The 26083-nt window shown below is 39.5% G+C and overlaps 1 protein-coding gene across 6 annotated transcripts in view; it reads right to left on the bottom strand.

Annotated features, from left to right (window-relative positions):
* Nucleotides 1–26083, bottom strand: part of COL14A1 (collagen type XIV alpha 1 chain) — a 115059-nt gene that overhangs the window by 82495 nt on the left and 6481 nt on the right. For 5 of the 6 annotated variants that reach the window (XR_010349746.1, XM_064395722.1, XM_064395693.1 and 2 more), the window contains exons 3-5: nt 21065–21181; nt 19824–19967; nt 16675–16761 (exon numbers count right to left, since the gene is read on the bottom strand). The exons of the other annotated variant lie outside the window; for it this stretch is intronic. Coding sequence is in view for 4 of the 5 variants with exons in the window: in XM_064395722.1 (XP_064251792.1) it covers nt 16675–16761; nt 19824–19967; nt 21065–21181 (348 nt within the window). In the remaining variant the exon portion in view is untranslated. The remainder of the gene's footprint in view (nt 1–16674; nt 16762–19823; nt 19968–21064; nt 21182–26083) is intronic. 6 annotated transcript variants of the gene reach the window in all.

Genomic DNA, 26083 nt, shown 5'->3' with positions numbered 1-26083 from the left:
CCCTGTCTTCTTATTTCTGCTTTTCAGAGAAGGCACAGCCTCAAAATTTCGCTTTCAAAGGCACCAATATACAGTAAAGGACCACCAACCATGTTTTAGGGTAAGATATTTGCACAAAACTGCTTCATTATCACTACAAATCAAATCACCATGAAGAATTTTGGTTCCTTGGTTTCAGGGAAATTTTTCAAAGAGCCAGCATTGAAAGAGCTTTGTATCTGCCAAATGAATTTTTCTGATTTTGATTCCTCAAGCCCCTAGACACAGAAGGTGGTTTGCTGGCACTTCCAATATGCAAGTGTTACACCACTCTCAAAACCATGCCAAAACTGTCTGAGAGTGAAGCCAGTGATGGCAACGCTGAAAGAAAGATCCAGATAGATTTTTCTGGGATAGAGGGAGTGTTATTGGAGCCTGCAAGACAGGACCCTTGAGTCATCCCGCTGAAGGGAATGGAGGCCAGAGAGAGACCTGAGAGAAGCTCTGACAGTGTGGGGGCTGCACAGAGCACAGCAGCCTTGACAGCTCCTGGAAACACTGACCACCCCTCCAGGGCTGCATTCCCTGCTGTGGCTACTCTTCCACACACACGTTGTGAGCAAGTGAGCAATGGTAAAAACAGAAGTTCGACCAAAAAACCTGCAAGCCTTACCCACACAGAAATACAAAACTATAATTTTTAATCTAGAGAAGGGAATTTTGACTCCTGGAGTTAATACTACTACTCTTTGAAAGTTCCTTGAAAGGCAAAGGGAGAAGCTGCAAATACAGGCACTTCACATGGGAGGACTCCATGCTTTAGACAAACCAGTGCAATTTGCATGCAGTTATGATATGTTTTACAGAAACACATTTGATATTTTGCCTCCCCTTAGTATGAAACTCTGTTCTCATTTCCAAGAGCCAAAACACACACTTCTTCTGCTAGAAGTTAAGACTATAATTCTTCCTGAGTCTGCAATATGTCGTTTCCTTTCTTACTCCCTGTCACAGTGGAAAGTCAAATAATATATGTGGAAGGAGAGGAAGACAGTTCAAGTAGAGGTGAATAATAATAATAATACAGTATGAACAGAAGACTCGTTCATGGGGTAACAAAGCACAAAAAGCAAGAAGCTTGGTGCCAGCAGTGAGTGAAAAATACCTTGTGAATAAGGCATGAATGACAGAGAACAGCAAGTCCTCCACAGCGACTGACAGCACCATGCTGGGCAGAAGCACCACTGAGGACAAGGGCAGTGTAAATCTACATTAGCAAAATGTCACATCTTTTATTTTAAAGGGTTAAAAAAAATAAGGGACGTGAGGCAATGTCCAGCTCCAAAATTCAGCAACTCACTAGTCCATGCTTCTGACATTGATATTATTCTTCTGTGCTGGTGATATCATCCTTGCACTTGGATCTCAGTTTAACACATCCCATATGTCAGGCCTATGGACCAGACAAATGCATATAACATTTGCCTGTTCTTTAAACTAGGTCCAACCACAGCTTGAATTTGAAGAACTCAAATGTTGGAACATTAGGTTTAGCAAGCAGCCCAACAAGGTTAGAAGTTTGTCCCTGGTCCCTAGGAAAAAAAAAGAAAAAGCAGCCAGCCCTTTTCCATGTGCCTTATTCCTCTCCATTCCTAATATATTCCTCTATATTAGGAAACTAATATAGCCCAACTGGCAAGCCTACAAATTTGTTATTTGGTGGAGTTGGAATATTAAGATTTACTGAATGTGTTGTGTCTAATCACATCACATTTGACTGTGAATACTGTAGTTTCAAAATTTTCTGCTTCCAAAACACAGCAGTTACTAAATACTACATAGAGCATACCTTCTGAATTTAAGGCCACAAAACTAATCATAGCACTTGATGATAACACATTAATTGCCTATATACACTGGTGATAATTCTCAAGTGTGAGAAAAGGAAGCATAGAGCCATTTTCTATGCACTGTTCCATACATACTCAATGACAGTTGTACTTCTGCAGTAAGTAGTCACTAGTCTATAAAAACTTCTGAACTTTTTATTTTGAAAGACAAAAAAAGTAACTGTGAGAGAAGTGCTGATGTTTCCTTACAGACCATTGTTGATTGACAGCACTGAAGAACACAATATCTGCAGCAGCTTACCAAACAGCAATACTAAACACTCCTGGTCTGTGTACCTAGACAGAAAAATATGGTTTTAAATCCCCCTGAATTTAAATTGAGAGTTTAAAACACTTGTCATAATTTCTCTTCCAATGGACACCATGTCAACACAGAACAAAGCATGCTGCTGAAGTCTTTCCTGAACCTGAAGCCCAGCCTGACAATACACTGTGTCCATTTAGCCACAATTTACACTGAAGATGATCTGTAATCCTCCTGTAAAGTACATGAAACCTAAGAAACTCTTCTGCAGATTATAGTGATAACTCTCTACTTCTCTTTCCTCTCAGTTCTGCATCTGAGTGCATGAATGTTTTAAATGAAACAGCTGTCTCAAGGTCTAAATTACTTTGCAAGACAGAAAACTGTATATTTTATTAATATGGTCATACTTATCTACCATTCCTATGTAACAAATATGCCAGGATTTAAAAGGCTTATTTCTCCTATTTCTTTAGTAGGGTATGAAAACCCTGACAGTTTTCTTTGGCTGTCTAAAAGAGAGTTAATCAGGGCACTTCAGACAAAAGTGGTACTCAGAAATCCTCAACATTAATTAAGGTGTATGTATAAATCCCTCTAAACCAGGATAGAGAACAGGTCTGTGCCTGAGCTCGTAACACAACAGGTAAAGTAATGGAGAAGAGCCTGCTGAGAGAGCACTCTGCATACTTATGAAAGTAGTTAACACAGAAACCATTAAAAACTAGTTGAAACAAACTGCTATAGCACAGTTAAATTACAGCTCAGCATTACAGATCTAAGTACATATGATATTATGGACATTGTGTCTAGAAACAAAAAGGATGGTGCAACACAATTACAGTGCAAAAGGCTTCCAAATTCAAGGAGCTTTATTAACTTCATGCAGTTCCTGAAATAATATTTTTATGATGCAACCAGTGTATATGCTTGTATAAATACAAATATGCAGTGATCTTTAGAAGAAAAGATCTTTAGAATTAAATAGCGAACTCTGAAAAATCTCAACTCCCAGAATCACAGAGTACTGGAAGTGGGAATGGACCTCTTGGGTTTAGTCAAACTGCCCTAATCAAAGCAGGGGCAACAACAGAAGATTTCTCTGGGCCGTGTCCAGTCAGGTTAAAGAGTCTCCAAGACTCCACAACCTAAGTAACCTCCTCCAGTGTTTTACCATCCTCATAGCAAAATAATTGTTTTCTTTGATTAAACATAATTTACAGTTACTTTAGTTTGTGTCCAGGGCCATTTGTCCTTTGTCTGGACACCACTGAGAAGAATGCCTGCCACCTTTACTCATTCCAGAGTGTATTTTTACACAGTGGAAAGACATCTCTCAAACCTGCTGTCCTCCAAGCTGAGCATTCCAACTGTCTCAGCCTCTCCATTTATGAAAGATGCTCCAAACCTTCAATCATCTCCATGGACTTTCCATGGACTTTTTCAGTAAGTCCATGTCTTCTGCTGGAGAGGCAGCCCAGCAACAGACACAAAAATTCACATGTGGCTTCACCAAAGCTGGGCTGAGGGGGAAAATCACCTCCATCAATCTGCTAACAGCTTCCTTCCCAGCATAGTCCATGAGGCTCCTTTGTGACGTGTGTCTGTGCTTGCCTCCTTTGTGACATGTGTCTGTGTTTGCCTGGTTTGTGACATGTATCTGTGCTTGCCTCCTTTGTGACGTGTGTCTGTGTTTGCCTGGTTTGTGACATATGTCTGTGCTTGCCTCCTTTGTGATGTGTGTCTGTGCTTGCCTTGTTTGTGACGTGTGTGCTTGCCTCCTTTGTGACGTGTCTCGGTGCTTGCCTCATTTGAGACATGTGTCTGTGTTTGCCTGGTTTGTGACATGTGTCTGTGTTTGCCTCCTTTGTGACGTGTCTGTGCTGGCCCAGGGTCACCCAATTCCCAGGGTTTTTCTGCCAAGCTCCACCAGCACGGTTGGCCACCAGCACGTGCTGCTGCCTGGGGTTATTCCTGTCTGAGGCAGGACTCTGCTGCCACTTGCTGATCTGGCACTGTTTGACACCACCACCCTGCCTAGGCACTGTGAAATCTGGATGTTGAATTTGAAAGGTCTTGAGGGTACAGAGAAAAGATGAGATATGAGAGGTGTTTCACAGGCCACAGGAGCCACCATCCCTGTGCTCATCATTTACAATTTTCCCTTCCTTTATCATACTAGAAAGATCAACGCAAAAGACCAGAAATTTTAGCCCACATTTCTAACCACATAAATAAATCAAAACCAAGGCAGGACCCTGCTGACATGAATTTTATTTCTGAAATAGTTGTCTGCACCACTACGCAGCCCTAATTCTGCTAACTTTCCTACATAAATGGAAACTAAATATACTCAGGAAACTAAATATACTCAAGCTGGTGCTGGTGTTCCACAGAAGTTCCTTTGAGTATTCCAGAAGGGCAGAGTACAAGAATACCACAGCTCTGGAGAATAATGAGCCAAAGACACACACACCAAACTCAGCAGTCAGATAAGGAAACAGGACTCCCTCATTCCATGCGTAGTATTATCAGTACAGCCAGCCAGACAGGGGAGAACACTTTTGAGGCAGAAAATGTGGTCCCAACAGCCAGGTAAGTTCAATTTGAGCTACAACCTGGCACCTTTTAACCAAGGGACATATCTCAGCTGTAAGAGCAAGGCTTGGTCAGCACAGGGCACCAGGAAAAGGGTGCTGACCATGAGAGGCCAGAACCAGAGTCCTGCACCAACAGATCCAGAATGGACATGAAGACCTCAGATCACACAGAGAGGGTGGAAATTACCCTGAAATCATCTCTCCTCAGTACAAGCTCATGCTTGCATTTTAACAACAGATGAATAAGACAAGCTATGAAACAAGACTCTCTTCAGATGGGGAACAGTAAAGAGGAGCCTTGAAAGAGAACTTGTATGGCAGACAAAGCCCAAAAACTGGGTATCTTATAGCTGTATTCAAGACAAGGCCATCTCACAGTCCCTGAAATGGATACCAAAACTTTAACCTTTCTCTCTCATTTTGCTGATCATAGCACAAAGCAAAGAAGATTCTTCATCAGGGTATGCAAATCTATGATGAGCTTGCTGATGAATGCATCAATCCTTTATGATTACACATTCCTACAAGAGGTTCTTGGTCTTGCATCCAATCTTTAATGATATATCTGTCTGCTACCAACTCCACAAAGATTTTTCTGATTCTTCTTTCAAGGTTGCCACACAAGTTTAAAAAAGTGGCCCCGAGATTCAGCTAGTTACTATGTGGCTTCCATGTTATACCAAAGACAAGCATCACTCATGACATACCAAGATGTTTACCTAGAATACACATAGTCCTGAGTGAGCCCAGAGACTTCAGACTGTGTGAATTCATGCTGCCAGAGGATGAAGAACCGTTAAGGAATGTCTCAGCAGGGTAGTAATGAAAGTGTTTCAATTATGAAACATGTTACACGGACCCTGAATCTGATTTATGGGAACATCTCTTGCTGCCAGCAGAATCCAGCCATGCCAGTGCACTGTTGATTGGATGGATATTCAAGAGCTAATGACTTGAAGAGATGAAAATCAGTCTGAAAATAATGAAAGACCATTCATTCAGCTGAGCTTCTATTAATCCATCATTCAAGAATGTGAATAGCAGAATCCCACTTCAACTAAGAATAAATTGTACAAAAAAAGGTCAACGCCTTAGGGGAAAGCTACCAAAGAAAAAAAGGGGCCAGACAAGTTTTCAGTTGGTAATAGTTCAGATTTATGAAGCCTTATACATATTTACTGTGCAGAGATATGAAGAGAAACATAACTCAAGGGTTATGGATATGAGGATAAACATCTTTTAACCCAGATTGTCAGTCTGAGCAGTTCTAATATCAGGAGCTGGATCACTTTATGAAAAAAAATGAAACTTCCATTTAGGTCCAAGATAGGCTAAGTCAACCTCTTGCTCCCAATCTCTCTTTCTCTCTCTTCCCTGGGATTGCTTCTGTCAGGATCAAAGTGTACAACTCAAAATGAACTCTTTCCCAGTTCCAGGCTTCACAGTAATTTCCAGGTGTTCAATTTCAAGCTTGCTGTCTCTCAAAAGTATATTTTTCTCATATTCAGATTATGTGAACACACTTGTGTACTATTTAATTTGGCCAGATAGCAAATGTAAATGCTCCAAGCTCTAAATGTAGCTTGCTTTGTTTTCTCCAAAGCAACTACCAAATCATTGCAAAGGAAAAGCACTTAAGAATTCTGTCCATGTCATCGCTGATACTTCCCATCATGTTTTTCAGTCATGAAAGCTAGGAAGGAGTCTTTCAAATTACCCTAGCCAGGTCCATAGCAGTACTGCCATTGCAGAATTAAATCCAAGCTGCAAGTAGTACTCAAAGGATGCAAAAGTTATTTCCTCCAGAGAAATCCTTAGGATGAATTCCTGGAATAAGCATTGATCATCCACAGCACAGTGAGTTAACTTTCTGGACAGTAAAGAGAAGTTTACCCAAGAGTTTCCTTGCATCAGAGGAGTCCTCCTGTAAGTCCTCCAGTGTTTAACAAGGACTTTCTAATATACAAAGATCTGCATGGCAGCTCACAGGTTTATAGTCTAGCTTGGAAACCTAATGGATGCCTCTCATCAAATTCTACCCTCTGAAAAGTACAGAAACCAAGATGGCCTGGGTGCAGCATCCAAAGTTCACATATCAAAGAGAGCAATGGTATATTCTGACAAGTCTACTTCATCTCATTATTATAACAAATATTTTCATCACCTAAAGTTGAGAGAGAAAATGAGGAGTTCCAGAGAAGAATGGAAGGCCATGACATTTGGCACAAGTTAAAAAACAATCACTGTCAGAAAAAGCCATGCTCTGATGACCTTACACGGATGGGCACAGGATCACTGGGCAGGTTCTACGTGGGGTCCAGTGCAGACATCTTTTAGCACACATCAGGATGGTGATCTAACCACACTGAAACCACTGAGACCACTGGCTGTAGACATTTTAATCAGAGCCCTATTGGCAAAGTTCAGATGGTCAGGTGCTGCTTTCACCAGAGAAAGCTGAGATAGGAGACCTCATGGATTCTCTGTTTGGGCTAAGGTTGGGCAGAACAGAGCCAACTGAGTCCAAAGCCAAGGTGGCTGAGTCAGAAACCAAAATCAGGTCTACAAAATAATGTCTGAGCTAAGCAACCTCAGAGTGATCAGAAGAGCATGGTGAGGGCAACATAATAATAAATGCTTTTTGGTGGTACAAAATGTTGTAATGCTGAAGCATGGTCCAAGCATTACCCAGACTACTTAAGGGAGGTGTAGTGATCTGGGGCCACTCCCCTTGAAGAAGCATAGAAAATAGATTCATTTCTATGTTCATATTATTTTTAGTTGATTAGTAAATGCTAGAACAAGCAGGTATACACCACACATGCAGGAGTTATTGATAATCAGGTCAAAGGACTGCATGTCACTGCAAATGTCACTGCATGCCACTCAGTGCCAAAAGGCAGCTTTTGCTAAAGACTACAAACATATTTGTCAAGATGGCAAGCACAGAACTGAAAGGTAAACAAAAAAAAATCCTGAAGAAACAGTCTACACAGAGCACATGTCCTCAGGGAGGCAGCTAATGACAGAAAATGTGCATCCCCTTGCATCCACGACAAGGTAATGCATCCCCATACTCCCTACAGACACTGCAAAGGTGGAATATTAGCCTCAGTATTATGCACAGACATCTTTTACAGACATGTAAATAGTAGCCTGGAATTTAGACAAATGCAATCAATAGTTCTGAACTTCACTATATTTTCTGATTAAGACTTTCATTTACAAATGTCCAAAAATGAAACTTATTATATAGAAGTACTCCACAATGTTTAAATAACCTAACGTATCTCTGAAGTAGGCAATGTTCCCCTTTTGCAGCATCAAGAAACTGATGCTTAAGACTAATGGCCAGGGTTATCTCTACACTTTGGAATGGAGGATAAGGTAGAAGATATTGAGCTGGTTAGCTCTGAGCAGGGAAGTGCATTCACCAGGGAGTGTGCTGTACTGAATAGGATTGCTGCTTTGCTATTAGTTTTGGAGTGAAATTGGTTGCATCTAGTTCAAGCAATCCTTCAATATTATATTGCACTGCACTGGAACAAAGAAAACAGAAGGTGTGCAGAAACTTTGTATTTGCCTCTCGTGTAATTCCAGCACAGACTTGGAAACTAAACAATAAGTACAGAGGTTTCATCCTGCTTGCATCTTCTGAGATCAGCAACACCTCTGGATAACTTGTTCTTACTTCATAGCATGGTCTGCGTGGCTCAGACTGGTGGGTCACAGCTTAGGGGGCAATGAGACAGGGGATGCAGGAATGAGTACCTGGGGACTGTGCAAAATCTAACAGGATAAGTTTAGGAGAGGAACAAAAACATTGAAAGGTAGTTTGGGAAAGAACATATATGGGAAAATAGAACAATGAAGGCATCAAGGGGACCTGTTGCATCTGCACAAATGGCTGATTACTCCTCGCTTGGCCAAGCCCTGTGCTCGATCACCCCAGACCTACTGGGACTACATGCTCAGTTCTGATACTGGCTGGAGCTGGGGCACTGGGCTAAAGGGTTCAGTTGTCCCCAAAGCAAGACAAAAAATAGTATTTAAAGTGGAAAAGCCAAGTACTTTCCAAAAAACTTTGCTTTTACCCTCAGATTGCAGAAGCAGAAAAATCTGCAAGAGCTGAGAAGAGACAAAGATTGCTTAGGAAGAACATAATGGCACTGGGGGGAAATGCCCACACAGCACAGTTATAATTTCTTTCTTCTGCTGCTCATAATCAAACCTAAAGTGTCCTCCAGAAAGCTCAAGGAAACCCTGCCAGTAAATCAAATTATCGTTTGTGTAAAGACATAGTTAATGAGTTCCATAGCCCAGGAGTTCAGTAAGTAATAAAAAAAGTCATGACTAAAACCAACATTTGCAGTTACATTAGCCAGGATGAAGTGAGTAAAACTATGAAATTCTGCCAATGAAGGAGAAGTTCAGAAGGTATTCATTCCTGTGGCTTAGTCAAATACCTCACAGCACTCATTTCACACTGTCTAGTAATACTTACTGAAGCATCTGACATTAACTAAACAGACAAGTTAATAAATTAGATAATTAGTGTCTTCTGAATAGTACCTTAATATGCCTCCTGTGGATTTTTCCTACTCTACTTAAATAGTGCCATTCAACAGCTATAAACTACATGTGTCAAAGCTCATTTGCATCAAATGTATAGGAATGTTGAAAGAAGAATGCAAATCAGTATATTTTCTAAGCTTACCAAACCTCTCATTTCTATCACTGTCGGAAGACTGATTCCACCTCACTCCAAGAGCTATTAAAATAGAAACCTCAGACAAGTATACCATAGCATTTTGAGGAAGGATATGCCTTTTGCATTGTCTGATAGAATAAAAAACACATTATTTAAAAAAAAAATCATTCAGACACCTTTACACTGAAAGATTGTAGAAGTAATGTAAATAATAATATCACTAATAATGTACAACACATTAGGAAGTTAAAAAAATTATCAAAAACTATCTCACCACAAAACATAATAACTTTGGATATGTCTACACAGTTTTTACAGACAACTGAGCACTGGCAGTTCACATTCACCCAAAAGAAACTGCAGGCATACTTATTACTACTTAGCAGGTAGGTATCACATGTCAGATGGCTTCAGGCCTCTTTCCAGAACACTTTATGATACTAAACCCTGAAAGTACTAAAAACTCAAAATTTAGTACAATATAACTAACATCTCTGTGCATCACTGAGTAGTGAAGGGGAAAAAAGAAAGGGAGAGTGGAAACAGCATGTGTCAGAGGTAGCTGTGACTAAATGAGCAGCTATTCTTCATTGTATTTGTAACTTGTATATGTATATACCTGTATAAATAATCACAATCATAATAATAGTATCAGTAACAAAGTTAAATTAATGAAAGATCACTAATAATATTAAAGTCTTTCAAAAGACACCTTTGTTTCTCCCTACAGGTAATTTTTACCTCTTCCTCAAAAACTTTTTAATTTAAATTAATATACATTGCAGGACTATTGATCAAGACACATGAAGTCACTATTTGCTGGTTTTAACATCAGTTCAGGTTATATTACTTACATACAGATAATGTAACCTGACATCTGCACCTAATGCCAAGGTATGGCATTACACTGCTTATTATACAGAGCTTCTGCTTTTCTATCTCTAGAGCCCACTATGATTTCTATGCTGTTTTTCACTCACCCACTACCTAAATCTTCCATTCCAAGTTGTCCATTCTCTACATCATTGACAATAGATTAGTTATAAGTTCTCTGTCCTAAATTTCTACCTGCTTGTCCCAGTCTTCCACAATGTGGAACTCAGATCTAGCTTTTATTGTCAACCAATTTCTCCTACAGCTTCCCCTGTTTTTCATTGGGGCAGGGAACTGGGTGGCATCACTGATTTTCTCAGAGCTTTCAGTTGGCTCCCTGCCAGCCCAGAGAGCTCAGCTAATGTTCCAGTTCCAGTTTCACTCCTAGCGTAGGGTAAAGGTGACTCCCATCAGAAAGAGGCACTTCAGGGATGGAAAAAGCTGCAGTTCCCGCAGGTATTTTAACTCAGCACCACATCACTGGATTTTCATAGAAATCATTGAAAAACCACTCCTGCCCCTAGTGGACTTGCTCTGGGGTGAAACACAATTTTGATTCTGGAAGGCTGAACAAACCTCTGTGTTCTGTGCTGTGCAGTGAAGATCCTTGACCTCCTTAACTAGTCATACTTACTGTATGACTCCATTACATGCACTTTGCAATGAGAAAGTAACTAATATTGTGATACACAAATCACAGCCTTGTATGGGAGCTTATTTCTCATTGTTTGAGTGTCTACAGACTGTGTAAGGCTTATCCTAAGATACCTGATTCGGAAGAGAAATCTGACCCATACATGCTCTAGCTAAATCATCTTGATGTGAGACCTGCATAAGGGAATTTCCAAACAGGACAGGTTAAAGACTGTGCACATTCTTTACTCTAGTAAAGCACTAATGGAGCACCTTTGGTATTGGATGTTTGTGGCCAGGTTTGGCAGCAAGGAGGCTGCAGGGGTGGCCGTTTTGAAAAGAGACCAAGTGTCCATGGACAGATGGTGGCACTTCTGGGAAAACATATTTAAGAAAGGAAAAAAAATGCCCAGCAAAGAGTGAAGGAAAGTTAGAAAGAGTGAGAAACAGAGAGAACCCCAAGGTCAGAGGAGAGTGTGCTCCATGGCAGAGCAGATATTCTCTGCAGCCTGCGGATGACGTACATGGAGAAGAAAGCTATGAAAAGAAAGGAATGGAAAAGGGAGACCACTACACCCTGATCACAATCTCTCAACACCCCTTTTGCACCACTTGCTTCCTCTCTGAAGGGACTTGGACTGAGTGTAACTTGCAGTGATAACAAGGGAGGAGGAGAGGAGTCTGAGAGAAGGTCAAGCTGAGCCTGGGAAAATGGAAAGGAGAGCTGTTGTTTTAATGTTTGTCTCTTTTGTTTCCCACTACCCACATTAGCAAATTTTAAAACTGGCAATAAATTAAGTAAATCATCCCCCACTTGACTCTGTTTGCCTACCATGGTAACTGGTAAGCAGTCTCCCTGTCTTTATCTCAGCCTATGAACTCTTTCATTCCTGTTCTTCCTTTTTTCTCTCCCATCCTGCGGGGGAGAGGAATGAGAAACCAGCTAGGTGGGAGTTTGGCTGCAAGCCTACACTGAGGCACCACACCTCTCAACTAAAAATCCCCAATCAAATCAACAGGAATGCAGATAAAACTGGCCTCAGTGTTTTGTTGTTTATATTGAAATGGGTAGTTAAACCCAGTTCAGATATAAGGAGAAATATTCTGCAGAAAAAGATATAGTCATATATTTGCCAGAGGATATAGTCAAAGCACTGATTCTCCCCTCCCCAAAGGGATTTGATTAGAGAATCAGTCATAAAAGCTCTCTGAGAAACTGTAAAACATCTGAGAAGGCACAGAATGTATTAACCCCTGTCACTGCACAGAAAAGAGCTTTGTACATGAGGGAGCTGGAGAGGAGCCAGGGTACAAGCACTCAAATATCAGTGCGTGCTGAAAGAAGCTGCATCTGTGAGCTTTTTCTCAACAGACAGAAAGAGAAAAGGCTTCTGACATTATTATTATGAGTGTGCACAGCAGTGATAAATCACTAAGCTGAAAAATGACAGGTTCTCAAAAATATAGAAAGGAGATTCAAAACTTGAAAGTGGTCATGCAGAATAATTACAGAAAGTTTCTGGAAATCAAATATAAAATGAACATTTGATGGAGGACTGCTAGACATTAAGCCTGAATTAATTTGGCACATGACATTACTGGATATACACTGGAGGTTTGCTTGTGATAAGAGCACAGTACTTAGAGCAGAAAAGGAGTAATCTTTCTAAACTACTTGAATGAACAGGACAGAATAGATGGAACATTTTAATCTAGGTTGCTGAAGCTGCTTTACTGGCAAGACATACAAACTGTTGACAGACTTCCATAAAGACAGAGGAAAACCCTCACAAGAATTTAATTTAAGGACAGAAGAAGAAAGCAGATTTGGGAGTTCAGAAAAGGCATTTAGACCTCCCAGCACTGCTCAGAACTGCTCAGCGCTTAGACAGTTGGTAATTAAAGAGTGGACAGTACTACATAAACAGTCCTCCAAACCACAGATGAAAATAAGAGTGAAATGCTCTGGAACTACCTAGAATCATGAGTACAGGTATTTACATGTTGCATTTCTTAGCAAAGAGCTGGCTTCTAGGAGCAGAAGGGTTATAGTGAAATCTTTGACCCATTGAAATGGAAAGAGAAACTTCTGGGGTTCATTGTGCAACCCTGATGAAGGTATGTTAGCTAAGTATTTACAAAGAAGTTTATATGATTATGTAGTGCCTTTCAGAAAATTCTACAGGATATATGACTTATCATAATGCACAAACTGGAGCTTGTAATACTGAAAGAGTTCTTAGTAATTTTTCATACTCACTGACAAGTACATTGATGTGCTTTATTAGTTTTGCCCCAAAACAATAATTTTAGATTTTCTGGTTTACTAATACCAGTAAGCATCATTCTGTAACAAGCGGTGCAGATGTCACAGGAGACACCTCTTTATATCAAAACTTGACACTAATAGCTGGGGAAATATGCTCCTCCTTCACTCAAGAGAACAGCAGAAATCACAACCAGTGACAATAGTAGCTTGGACAATGGTTGTTTTCAATTTGTGTTAAGGGCAAAGATTGATCTTGTTCTCAGGCAAGATATTATTCTACCTAAATCAACCTAGCTGTCATGATAAAAGACTTTTAGAAGTTTGTATAAACAGATTAATAACACCTTCAATAAGTTCACAGACAACACCAAGCTGGGCATGAATGTTGATCTGCTGGAGGGTAGGAGAATTCTGCAGAGGGATCTGGACAGGCTGGGTCAGTGACCCAAGACCCGTGGTGTGAGGTTCAAAAGGCCAAGTGCTGGGTCCTGCACTTGGGTCACAACAACCCCAGGCAGTCCTACAGGCTGGGGAACAGTGGCTGGAAAGCTGCCCTTGGGAAGGGACCTGGGGATGCTGATAACAGGGACTGAACATGAGCCAGTGTGTGCCCAGGTGGCCAAGAAGGCCAAAGGCATCCTGGCCTGGATCAGATACAGTGTGGCCAGCAGGACCAGGACAGGGATTGTCCCCTGTACTCAGCACTGGCGAGGCCACACCTCGAGAGCTGTGTCCAATTCTGGGCCCCTCACTACAAGAAGGACATTGAGGGGCTGGAGTGTGTCCAGGGAAGGGCAACAGAGCTGGGGAAGGGTCTGGAGCACAGCTCAGGTGAGGAGCAGCTGAGGGAGCTGGGGGTGTTTAGCCTGGGGAAAAGGAGGCCCAGGGAAGACCTTGTCGCTCTCTCCAGCTCCCTGAGAGGAGGCTGTAGCCAGGTGGGATCAGTCTCTTCTGCCAGGTAACAATGACAGGGCAAGAGCAAACAGCCTCAGGTTGAACCCGGGGAGATTCAGATTGGATATTATAAAAAAATTTCATCACAGTGAGAGAGGTTAAACATTGGAACAAGCTGCCCAGGGAATTGGTGCCATCAGCATCCATGGAAGCGTTCAACAACTGAATGGATGTGGCACTTGATGAGATGTTTTTGTGGACATGGTGGTATTAGGTCACGTCGATGATGCACATTTTTTCCAATCTTGATTTTATTATGATTCTAATAATTTCTTCTGTAGTGTTAACTCCCAAGGTCTAGCCAACTTGACCAAAGATACAAACACACACAGAGAATGTATCAGGGTTGGTATTAAATCCATCAAATTTAGCCATACACTAAACGGTTATGAAACCAATTAACTTCTGGCTTGAATTCATTTGGTTGTACTCAAATAATTTCCTGTCAAACATCTGCAGAGGATCAAGTTTATTCATGGGTTTGCTGTAAAATTTTGCACTTATTTCTTTAATCCATTTCTTTCAGACTTTTCCTTATTTCTTTGATTTTATTTCAATTTGACGTGGAACAGTCTTTATATATTAAACTAGGAAAGTTTTGATACCATTACTTTCTGTGTTTCCGTTCTGAATTCATTTCTACCCCAGCTACACATTTTTTGCTGATGCTGTTATTTTTGCCCAATGTTTTCACTTGGAATCTCACCCTACTCCCACTGAAGTAATTCAGTTGTAATCTTCATCATTTTGAATAATCATTATACTGTGCAAAGCAGAGAAATATGCAATAGTTAGACTAGAGGAAAAAGTTCTGTTACTTTACAATAATATATAGCTGAATTGGACATACGGCTAAACAAATTCAAGAATTCATAAAAATTAGCATATTTTTTTCTTTATGATCAGGTTTGCTGATTGAGAAGTTTCTAAGTTGTGCTTTAGTTTTAAATGCACACCCCAGTTTTCTAGTAAAACCTGCTACAGTAAGTATAAGGCAATAACTTTCCAAAAGTGCTGGATGGAGATGTATTTTGTCATGTTACAAACTCCCCTGATACAACTGAAGACATTCAGATGAGTAAAAAGTGGTGTAGGGACGAGGAAGGTGACTAAACTAAAGACTTCAAAAGTAAACATGAATCCTAAAAAGGGAGAGACTGCAGGTCAAAGCTCCTCTCACCAATTGTAGTTTTGCCCTTACTCCATGAAAAAAGCACAAATTCTCTCCTGCAGTCTGGCAGACACTTTCCTCTGTCTGTATTTAATCAACATTTTCCAAGTACAGGCCCAGTTTTCCCTCCTTCAACTTTTATCAATTGTCCTTCATTAAGAAAGCAAATCACATTTTCCTTCTCAGTTCTGTCATTTCTTCCAGCTCAGCCTTCCTGTAGACATGATGCAGGAAAGATCACCTATCCACTACCCTGTCATGCTCTAGCAGGTACAACTTGTGTCTTCAGTGTTCCAAACACTAGCTAAAATTCTTGCAATGCACCCAATGGAATTCAAGGGTGCTTTGGTTTGAGAAATGCTGTATGGAAAAAAACTTGCATAGTGTTAATAAATAAAACATGACATAAAAATGTGTGGTAAGAATAAAAACCCACCAAAGAAAAATTTGCGTGGGCTTCAAGGAGCTTTGGGTGAGGTCTTTGACACTTTCATTACTGGAGACAGATTTATATGGAAGGGGAAAATGGGATACTTGAAACTGTCCAGTTTATTCACAGAGAGACTATTTAAGGTCATACCAAGCTCTTCTTGTTCTGTATATCATAAATAACCACTGAAGGGAATAATTACTGTTGGGGTTACTCCATAAAGAAGATGTTATTTGAATTTTAAAATAACAGGAAACAGAGATGCATATTAAGCTTGAAATAAATTTTCATCCATACTAGACAAACTTCTCATGGCAAGCAGTATCACATTTCACCAGAAGATTGCTCCTTGCAACAGGACAAAATTAACTCCTTTTTTTTCCCTTCCCTCAAAATGTTTCAAATATTTTCATATACACAACCTACACTAGGACAGACTTATCAAGTTATTATGTGGCTATTTACACAATAGTATTAACTGGAGTTTAGGTGGGAATTAATACTGCTAGTCTGTCTTACAGCCAAGACAAGAAGTTGTTATTACATGCACACACACCTGCATGATTCTTCCACTACTCAAAATGCACCCAGTGGGGAAATTCAAGCAGCTTTTAATAATTTTAATATTATCAAAAACAATTTTTTTAATAATTTTTATCTATTCATGATGGCATTTAGGACTTTATAAAAAAGCAAAGCGAACACAGAAATAAAAGCAATACTTCTGTAGCAACTCTCCAATATTTCTGAAAATACTGAGGTTTTCCCCCTCTATTTAATTTAAGCCTGGGAACCAGATTTAATGAACTGGCTTACAGAAAATCTCTACAGTGGCCAAGTTAAATAAAAAAGCTGATTATATTCAGAATATCACATAAGTCACATGTGTTATGATCTGACCTTCTGGAGCTGGTTTACTCGCATTTGTTTTTTCTGGATCCTTCACCTTGGATTTACTTGTGTCTTTTCTTCTCTCTATGTCTTTAACTGTAAAGTAAGGGGGAAAAATCAATTAATCTAGAAACAAGGCAGTTAAAAGCATGTAATTTTCTTCTTCCCGGTAAAGTAGGTCCACAGTGCATCTGAAGATATGTTTAGGTAATGAGTTACTGTGTCTGTGTTTTCCCTCCCTCCTTTTGCATTTATTATTCTTATGGCTCTTTCCCCATTCTATCATCATTAAAGCTCTCAAAACTGACTCTCTTCACACAGGAGAGTCCAAAAAGTGACATCAGCACCTAAGCCCATGCAGACAAGATCCCACACTGGAAAGATAGTCCAGAAAATTGGCAAAGTTAGCTGGGGAAAGTCCAGCATTGCAAAGTTCCCCTCCAAGTCAGTCAACACAAAAATACATAAGCCAGCTGTTACACTGTCCTCTTTACAGAATCAGCTTAGATCCCATGCCCAAATCTGCAGTCAGGGCACCAAATACTTCCAGGAGTGCAAGGAGACTTGGATAGTTTCCCATTCCACAAGTGGGTGGGATATCTCCCTTACTATATCTCAAATCTCTCTCAACAGCCAAGCAGAACCCAATATGATTAGCAATTCCTAATATTACATTTGTAGCCAGTAGTGCTCTACTAGTAGTCTGAAAGGTTCTGACAAAGCCATAGCTAAAGTCACGTATTGGGGAAAAAAACTCCTTCCAGAATTTTCTTGGAATGCTCATTGGTATCCACACTCCAGATGTCTGCAACAGCCAGGAAAAGCTTAAAACAATGAAGCTGAGAATATCTTCCACAGAAAAATAAAATTCTACTCCAATTACACTTAGTTTATGCAAAAATGGATTATGACTGACATTCACTCAAGCAGGCACTGTTCCTCAGCCAGGATCAAAGTCTCTCTGTGCTACATCATTCAAAAAAACACTGAGGGCATGAAAGGAGGTTATCTGTCTCTTGACCACGTAAGAGAGACAGTGCAAATATTCTTGTACATTTGTGGAACCAAAGTCAAATGGACTTCACTAATCTACCCAATAGTATGCGGAATATCTGAATCAACCAGGAGTGTTCCAAGTTCCAATCCAAAATATAATCACAAGACCAAGTTCTAAGGAAGACAACGAGCTGACAAACATCTGAATGTGATTGTCTTAGTATGACAACACTTTCCAGAACCTACAATGCTCACACTCCAGCTACAGAGGTGAGAACAAAAAAAAACTTGAAATTCTGACTCCTTACTAAGACAGCACGTGTGACTGTGTATCACCTCTGCCTTCAGCAAACAGTTGTGTAACTGGTTTGGGAGCAAATTCAAGTCCACGAGCTTGCTGAGGTGCCAGCTTTTACCAAGGCAGATCTTGGTTATTCGCTGGGTTACAGAAGGCTACAACAACACCAGGTCTTAGTCAGAAGTCTGTGCTTCATCCTTAACTGAACAAGGCTCTGAGTAAAACGAGAGGTGAAATGCCAGAATAATATTGGCCATAAAGGATGCTGCTGCTTATCCTTCTAGGAGCATTCCTTTGAAAAAAGCCCAAGAGCAAGGCCAACTAGCTGGCCTCCTTTAATGCTAGTGCTATTGAAGGCCAAGTCTCCAGAGAAAATGGTACAAAAGTCTGAAAATGTTCAAAGGAAACAAGTCGGTCACATCCTGACAGATTTCTGGATTTGGGAACTGTCAAAATTCTAACCACAAAAAAAGAGGCAAGACAGCAGTTTTACTCCAATATTTACATAGACAAAGATTTTATCTAGCACATGATTTTACATCTACATTTTCAAAGGAAAAAAAATCCCCATTGATCTTACTTCATTAAACACTGTGTATTAGAATAAGAATGTATACCTCACTATAAAAAGAGAAATACTCTTTTGACAATAAAATTTTATTGTAAGCTTGAGAATTCTTAGTACATCAGTTACAACTCCAGAGCATTAAACCCATACTTCCAATGCACTAAACTTGATGATATTCCCAAATCTCTTTATATATTTGACCTTTTTTCACCTCAAGAATTAGTGGCCACATGTCAAAGGGGAAAAAAGTCTATAATACAGGAGAGCAAAAAAAGGATTTGTATATATGCTGCATCTGCATTCTTTACTCATGAAAGGCATCATGCTTTTAAATGAAACTCCAGCCTTAAGTGCAGCAAAGAGAGTATACTAAAGAGAATAGAATCACCATATTCTTAAATTGAGTTGCCTGCTCTACTTTTCCTAAATTCCATTTCAAAAACAGCTACACCTAATATTAGAGAATTTGCTGTTGCCTTCTGTGGGCTTCTTTTTAATGCTAAAGTAATCTGTGGTTTTGTGGGTTTCCTAACCAGGGCAGAACTTAAGGTAGTAAATACACAGTTGTAGTGGTGAAAAGCTAAAAGGACTTGGATACACACCACATCAAGTACTCAGCATATTTTATCTTGTGCTGGTTTTAAGAGAAAGGTAGCTTAGCAAAGACAGTGAGGAAAATTTAGCATCAGAGAATTCATTAGGTTTCCAACTGTACTCCTACACTGCCACATTATTAACCAAATCTCCACTAATCATATTTAACATATTTAACATAACGATCAAGATAAATCAGGTAAATCAGTGTATATACCACTATGATATAGACATTAAGAGCATGTCTTGATCATATAAAAATTAAATTTGTAAACATATTTGACCGCTGAAGACCATTAAGAAATCAGCCTTTCATACTACTAAACTAGCATCTAGTTGCCAGTTGGCACAGCTATAACACTGTTTAGATAAAAAGGAAATTTTTAAAGTATCAGAATATAGCACTTTATTTCTACCCACTGAAGATTTTTTTCCATGAAATACCAGCTAATTTCCTAATGAAATGAGGAAGAAAGGGATGCAAATCCAATAGAAACAGAGGCCAATGCAAGAATATACAATGCAATTAATTCAGGCCTGCACCTATACTTACACCAGTTAAAATACATTACTCTGATTTTCCTTCCACCTCAGAAAAAACTGTCTTTCCATCATTCCCCTTTGTGTAAGGCTTGTTACCATTTCAGAAGTTACATTAAATATCTGATACATTCTGTATGTCAGCCATAAAGAGACACTTACTTCTGAACTGGCCTTGTGCTGGCTTACTCTCCTTGTCTTCACTGAATGCAATGATCTGAAGGGCATAATTTTGATCTGGAATGAGACCTTGAATAATTGCTTTTGTTGCAGTATTTTGAAGAATTAATTGATTTGTTTTTCCACCTAGGAGAAAAGGAAAAAAAAAATCCAACAAATATATAACATTGTTTGCTTTTCTTATAGCACAGTAAACGTAATGACTCAAAAATACCTCAAGCTCTACCATGACCTAAGCACTCCCACTTTACCCACTTGTGGGACTATCCATACAGCCAGGCCACAGAACATCCCAGGAAAGCAACAAGATAGACAGTTCAACCAGTTTTCTTAAACAGAAACACTCTTAAGATCAGCATTTATATCTGGGCCTCACGAAACAGAGATGGTGTCCAGCAAAATCATTAAGAGAAACAATTGACAAAATCTGTCAAGTTTGGTACCATCATACCAACAGGCTTTCCCTCTGTGATTGGCTGCCAGTTCAGACCCTGTCATACCCACATCACCTCTGAATACTCGCTTTGCCAACTTTCTTTGGGCTAGGAAATTCTCATATATAAATACAAATATTGAACAAATAAATACAAATAAATACTTGTTATTGAACAAATAAATACAAATATGTCCATTTACGTATAAAGATCGCATGCCAATATATACAAAGATGTATTTTAGCTGTATGTTAAAACTGTTTCTGTATCTAAATTTAATTTTAATTGCACAGAAGTAGGAACCTTTATACAGCTCTATACAGCCACTTTGTTATCTAACTTTTCAAGTTTTCAGTCAAAAGACTTTTAAAGATTACTTGTTTTCTTAATTCTTTTCTGGACAGCTCACTAAGGGAGAAGAGACAAGGAGATCCACCTTGAAGGTTGACTGAATTAGGTTTGCAATGCTTTCCCTTGAACAATTCCTAGAATTCCTTACACCCCACTGGAAGAAAGGTAAGACAGATGATCAGTGACAATTCCCAAAGACTACATATGAGGCATAGCTAGCATTGACCCACCTCTGCTACCTCAGGCATTTGACTCCCATTTTCTGAGCCTGACCACCCTCTAGTGAAATCAATCTCTCTTCTGTTGACCAGCCAGTACTTCATTACCCAAAGCTTGCTCACAATTTCTTCATTGTGGAGGATGACACTAAACTCTAAAAACTTTGTATGACTTAGGAAGACAGTTCTTTCACCTTAAAGAGAACATACAGACTTTTACCTGAACTTGGAGTGACAAGAAGTTTATATCCAGTGAATTGCCCTTTGGGGGCTTTCCAAGAGATCTGTACACTGTCAGGACTCACTACATTATATCTTAGTCTTGTTGGTGGGGACACTGCAAGTTCAGAAAGAAAACAACATTTTAAAGTCAAATAAAGACCAACCAATTTTAAACAAACAAAAATAAACACATATAGGAAGACAACACAAAATTTTAATAGTAAAGGATGCAAGTTATTTAAAATGTCACACACATCAGTTTATTAGTTTGTAAAATGACAACCCCAAGTGCACTACTTCCCTCAGACAGACCTTTTATTTATCTCTTTACAAAACAAACTAAACAACCTAACAGCAGTGGACAGAAGGACAAACAATGTTAGATGTTAAGACACTAGTTTGGCAGGCAAAGCTGGCAATAAAAATGCTCTTTGTTAATATATGGGAATTAAAATTGCTTTCTTGCTTACACTGACAATATGCATAACCTACACTCTTTTACCTCTCATTACTGTGGGCATTTCCCCACATTTAATGTCACCCAGGGCCAAATTTTCAAATCCTTGTGAGGAGAGAATAACGAAGAGAAAAGACAGGTGTGCACAAGGCAAAGGGAACATCAGCTGCCCAATTTGCAAACCTGGCTAAAGCAGCACAAAGCTTTGCAGCTGCAAACACTGAAGCAGTCTAATCAAGACTAGCAGGCATGCACAGGCTAGTCAAGACTTAGGGGAAATCTGGATGGTAAGTAAAATTTTGCTTCTATTTATATTGTGACGTCACCCAGGTTTCAAACTGAAGCAGCAGGTGAAATGAATAAAAGCATGAAATGATTGAAGAAGAGGCAATATATCAATGAAGCAATGAGCACAGGAACAAATGGAGAAACTGCCCCATGCTGTTGCCATACTATCAGCAACTTTGTGTCTCTGCACATAAACAAGTTTTTTACAGTTTTACATCCCATTGCTCAGTCAAACTCCACTGATGCTGGACCACACTACAAAATCTTTCTACCCTGCTTTGGGGAGGTATACAACCCTTTTTCACTGAAGAACTGCAGCAGAGCACCTGGCAGTGCAGCAATGGGAAATCTTCATATATGTGGATAGAATATGGCTCACAGAGAACAAACTGATCTACAGGGAAAGGCAGCCAGGGAAGCTACTTAAAGGCTGAACGACAGAAGGGCTAGAAAACCTTTAACACCTCCAACCTTACTCCTCCTTTTCCCATTGTCTCCACAGCCCCCTGAACAGTCTCCTTCATTTTCCAAACCCTTGGTTCCTTTGCCACTACATCTTAAGGTTTCTGTTATAAGTCTAAGAAATCGGGAAAATTAATCTGAAGCAGGCAAGTGGCAATTTCTTTTCCCAGGGCTAAGATTGCTTTTTATTGACTAGGCTCATGCCCACAGTTTGTTGGTCCTTTTGATATAATAAACCAAGAGTCTCATGATATTTCTGAGATTCAGGGATTACAGTACATGGAGTGTCTGAGTCAACAGGCAGAATGTGCTGGCCAACAATTTCTGGCCTCTCCATTTGACCTGCTACAGCCAATGCAGCTCTGGCACCAGCAGCAGCCAAAGACCTGTTCTGAACCAATAACTTTTTCCTACATGCTACTTTTTCCAGGAGATTGGGGGAAGAAAGAAAAAGGCATGTTGTAGTTTTTTGAGATTCAGGGGTGCATGTTTTTTTCATGTCATCTACTATTAAATACATTTTGGATCTTATAAGTAAGAATTTGGAGGTTTAATACAAGAGATATATTCCCTTGTATCCAGTCTTCCATTCACCAAGTGGAAGTTTTGTCAGACCAAGGGCAGGTTCTGCAGTTCTCTTCCTTGAGGAACTTAACACCAGAACACAGAAAAGGGAGTGCATCAGTACCGAGAACAGCTTATCAACACCTGTGCATTCTCAAAGACCTCAGAGAACAAGCTCAAGAAGAGAGGCAAGGGGACAGAAGCAGCAGGCAGCACATGAGCTCCACACACTCAAAGCTCTTCTGATTGGCAGCGCTGGGCTCACACCCAACCCAAGCATTTCCTTAGCTGCTGGGCACAGTCTTGTCAGACCTCATCTTCAGTCTGCCTGTCCCCTCCCTGAAGTTTAGAAAGAAAGAGGCTGCAAGCAAAATCGTGTGCAGAAATCACTGCAAATACAACATCAGTTCTTTGAAAATTTGGCCCTTATACTGCAAAATGTTTTGCTAGGCAGGTTTCTGCAAGAACATTCAGCATGCTATAATTGTAAAAACATGACAGAGACTATGGCAAAAAGCTTTTAAAGCCAAGCAGACTGCAATTATGGATTACAGCTTTTAATTCATTCTCAAGATTCATTGTGTCTTTGAGCTATACATAAATCACAAGAAATTGGGGCTAAATGAACAAGAGTGACAAATCATACCTAGATATTTGCAAAAATACAATTCCTTTTATTATTTTGCCTCAGGAATAGAAAATATTTTTTTTTTATAATAGCTGCATGCAAGTGTGAAAATGCTGCAGATTTTACTGGGATTAAGTGGTAATTTTGTATGGGGATTAAGAAGCAGAGCAGAGAGCAACAAAGTAACATCAAAGATTGACCCAAAAAAACCCCAACCATGTCTTAGAATTTCAGAGCTCACTTTGTCTGCCATCTTCCTTTCCCATCATTTCTTTCCATCCTACTTTCAACTTGAGAGTTTATGAAAGCACCTTCTAACAAAGAAGCATATTTCTGGCCTAACTGCTATTAGCCGTCACCAAAACACAAATATACAAGCCCATATAAAACAATCATAGACCTTACAAGCAAAGAAGGACACAATCACCAGTTTTTCCGTATACTACAGAGTTACAATGTGAAAGACTAGAAAAGTGGTGCCAGAATAGTCTTTACATAACTGGTCAATTTTCACTGGGTTGTTTTTGTACCAAAGGCAGCAGGTCAGTGGAAGAAACATTCCCACACAGCAAAAAACCATAAGAAAGAAAGTAATTATTCACTAGGCAAATAGTCAACTGTGTCTTAGTTGTGCAAAGACTAATGTTCTGGCATAGAAAAGTACATATAGCTAAGGAAGTTAAAAATCTAGCACTCAAACAGACAACAAAATACTGATGGGAATTACTACGCATTCACCAACCTGAAGAGGATATCTGTATTTCTTTGGGCCTTTATTGTCTGTGGAACAAAATCTCACTTCTTGCAGAAAGGGAAAAAAATCAATCCAAGCTGAGTCAGTTAACTGATAAAAATCAGTAGCTAGATCTCATTAAGTGGTTTTACAGGAATGCAAAAGAGAATGGCTGTCAGCAACATTACAGAAGTCACCCAAAAGCAAACGGACAAATTCAAGGCTTTGGTTTATACCACCAGGTAAATCAGCACTCCAAACACATAACTCTTACAGACAACTAGGGAAAGAATGCTTTCAACTCTTACTGGAAAGGAAAAATACAATAAATTGCTTATAGACAATTCTCCAAGACTTCCAATAGTCTAAGTTTGGATACTAACTAAATATTGTGGCTTTCAATTTACTGTTGTCATAAGAATTGAATAAGTTAATATGCACTGCAGTTACTTAGTAATTGCAGTAGTAACGCATGAAAATTATTGCTACACAAAGAAAATCCAACTTTCCATACAGAAAAACTCTCAAAGCAAGTTACTTTAAGAATAAGTGAAAAATTCTCAACTGTTTTCCTTGCCCAGCACTATTAATGTACTATATAAGAACATACGTAGACAAAATATGCTATTTATACATTATATTGAATGGGGAAGAAAAAGCAGTGCTGAAAAAATAATTGTTGTTGATTCAAAACCAAACTGTGCTATGTGGCACAGAGAGAAACAACCACATGGCTCCTCTGAAGGGATAATTTGTAGCTTCAGGCATACTGGCTTCAGTCTCACAAACATATTCTCCTTTCCAAGAAGTCACATTACACACCTTTACCTGAGCATCTTTGCCAAAGGAAGGAAACACGAGCTGGAACTAATGCCAGCTCTTCCTACATGTTGGCAGAGTGTACAGTTGATTAAAACACACAGACAATTGGTATTAAATTGTAAATAGTTTGCCAGCTGCATGAAGAGTTTACTTCAAGAGGTGGCAACCTTGACAAAAAGAATTTGAGAAACATCTTATTACTTTTAGTGTACCAAGAGATTATTTTTCTGTGAACATGGAAGAGAGACTTCATATCACCTAATTTAATGGAATAACAGTCATGTTGAGCTAAGGCAATGGTCCACTTAATTTAATATCACACTGCTGACAGCATTCCATAGCTGATGCTTGCTGAAAGAGCCTAAGAACAAGGGAAGTATTGTTCTTTATTCATCAAATACACCAACCCTAGCTTCTGCTAGGGTGACTGCTGTGGAAAAAAAACCTCTCTGACCTTCATTTCATTGTACTTGTATTAAAGGGAGAACACTCTCCAACTATAACTGATGGAATCAAAGTTTTAAAAAAGTGGAGAAGAATAGTTTTCCAAGATCAAGGAATTTTGCAAAATTTCTGGAGGTGGACCTCAACCCCCACACCTGTTTTGCAAATCTTAACCACATGTATTAGGACTGAAATACAAAGAAAAGACTAACCATATGCTTTGCTTTATTGGCTCATTAAGTCACAAACATTCTGGACCTAATTTCTGACCAGAATGATGGACTGAACATTGAGAACATACATTTCTTTATTCACCTCACATCGCCGACGTCATATATTACAGCTTACACGTGTCCCAAAGTTCTAGGAGAGGCTTGTAAAATGCTCACAGATTTCCAAACATCCAAGAATGTATGCTTCCCCAGCACACAAGTGCCACGCAGACTGGACAACACTGCTACTTGCATTATCAGGATTTTGAAAGCCTCATGTTGCCAATAGTTTCCAAATGTCCTCATGAATAATGCATTATACAAATCTCTTTAAAAGACCCCAGGATCCAATTCTGCTCCTGGTCATGCCCATGCAATCTCATATCAAAGGGATTACATAAATCTAA

The sequence above is a fragment of the Passer domesticus genome, chromosome 1, assembly GCF_036417665.1.
Source record: "Passer domesticus isolate bPasDom1 chromosome 1, bPasDom1.hap1, whole genome shotgun sequence".
Classification (NCBI taxonomy): domain Eukaryota; kingdom Metazoa; phylum Chordata; class Aves; order Passeriformes; family Passeridae; genus Passer; species Passer domesticus.
Note: the sequence above shows the minus strand (reverse complement) of the source record. Positions and strands in the feature narration are given on the sequence as shown.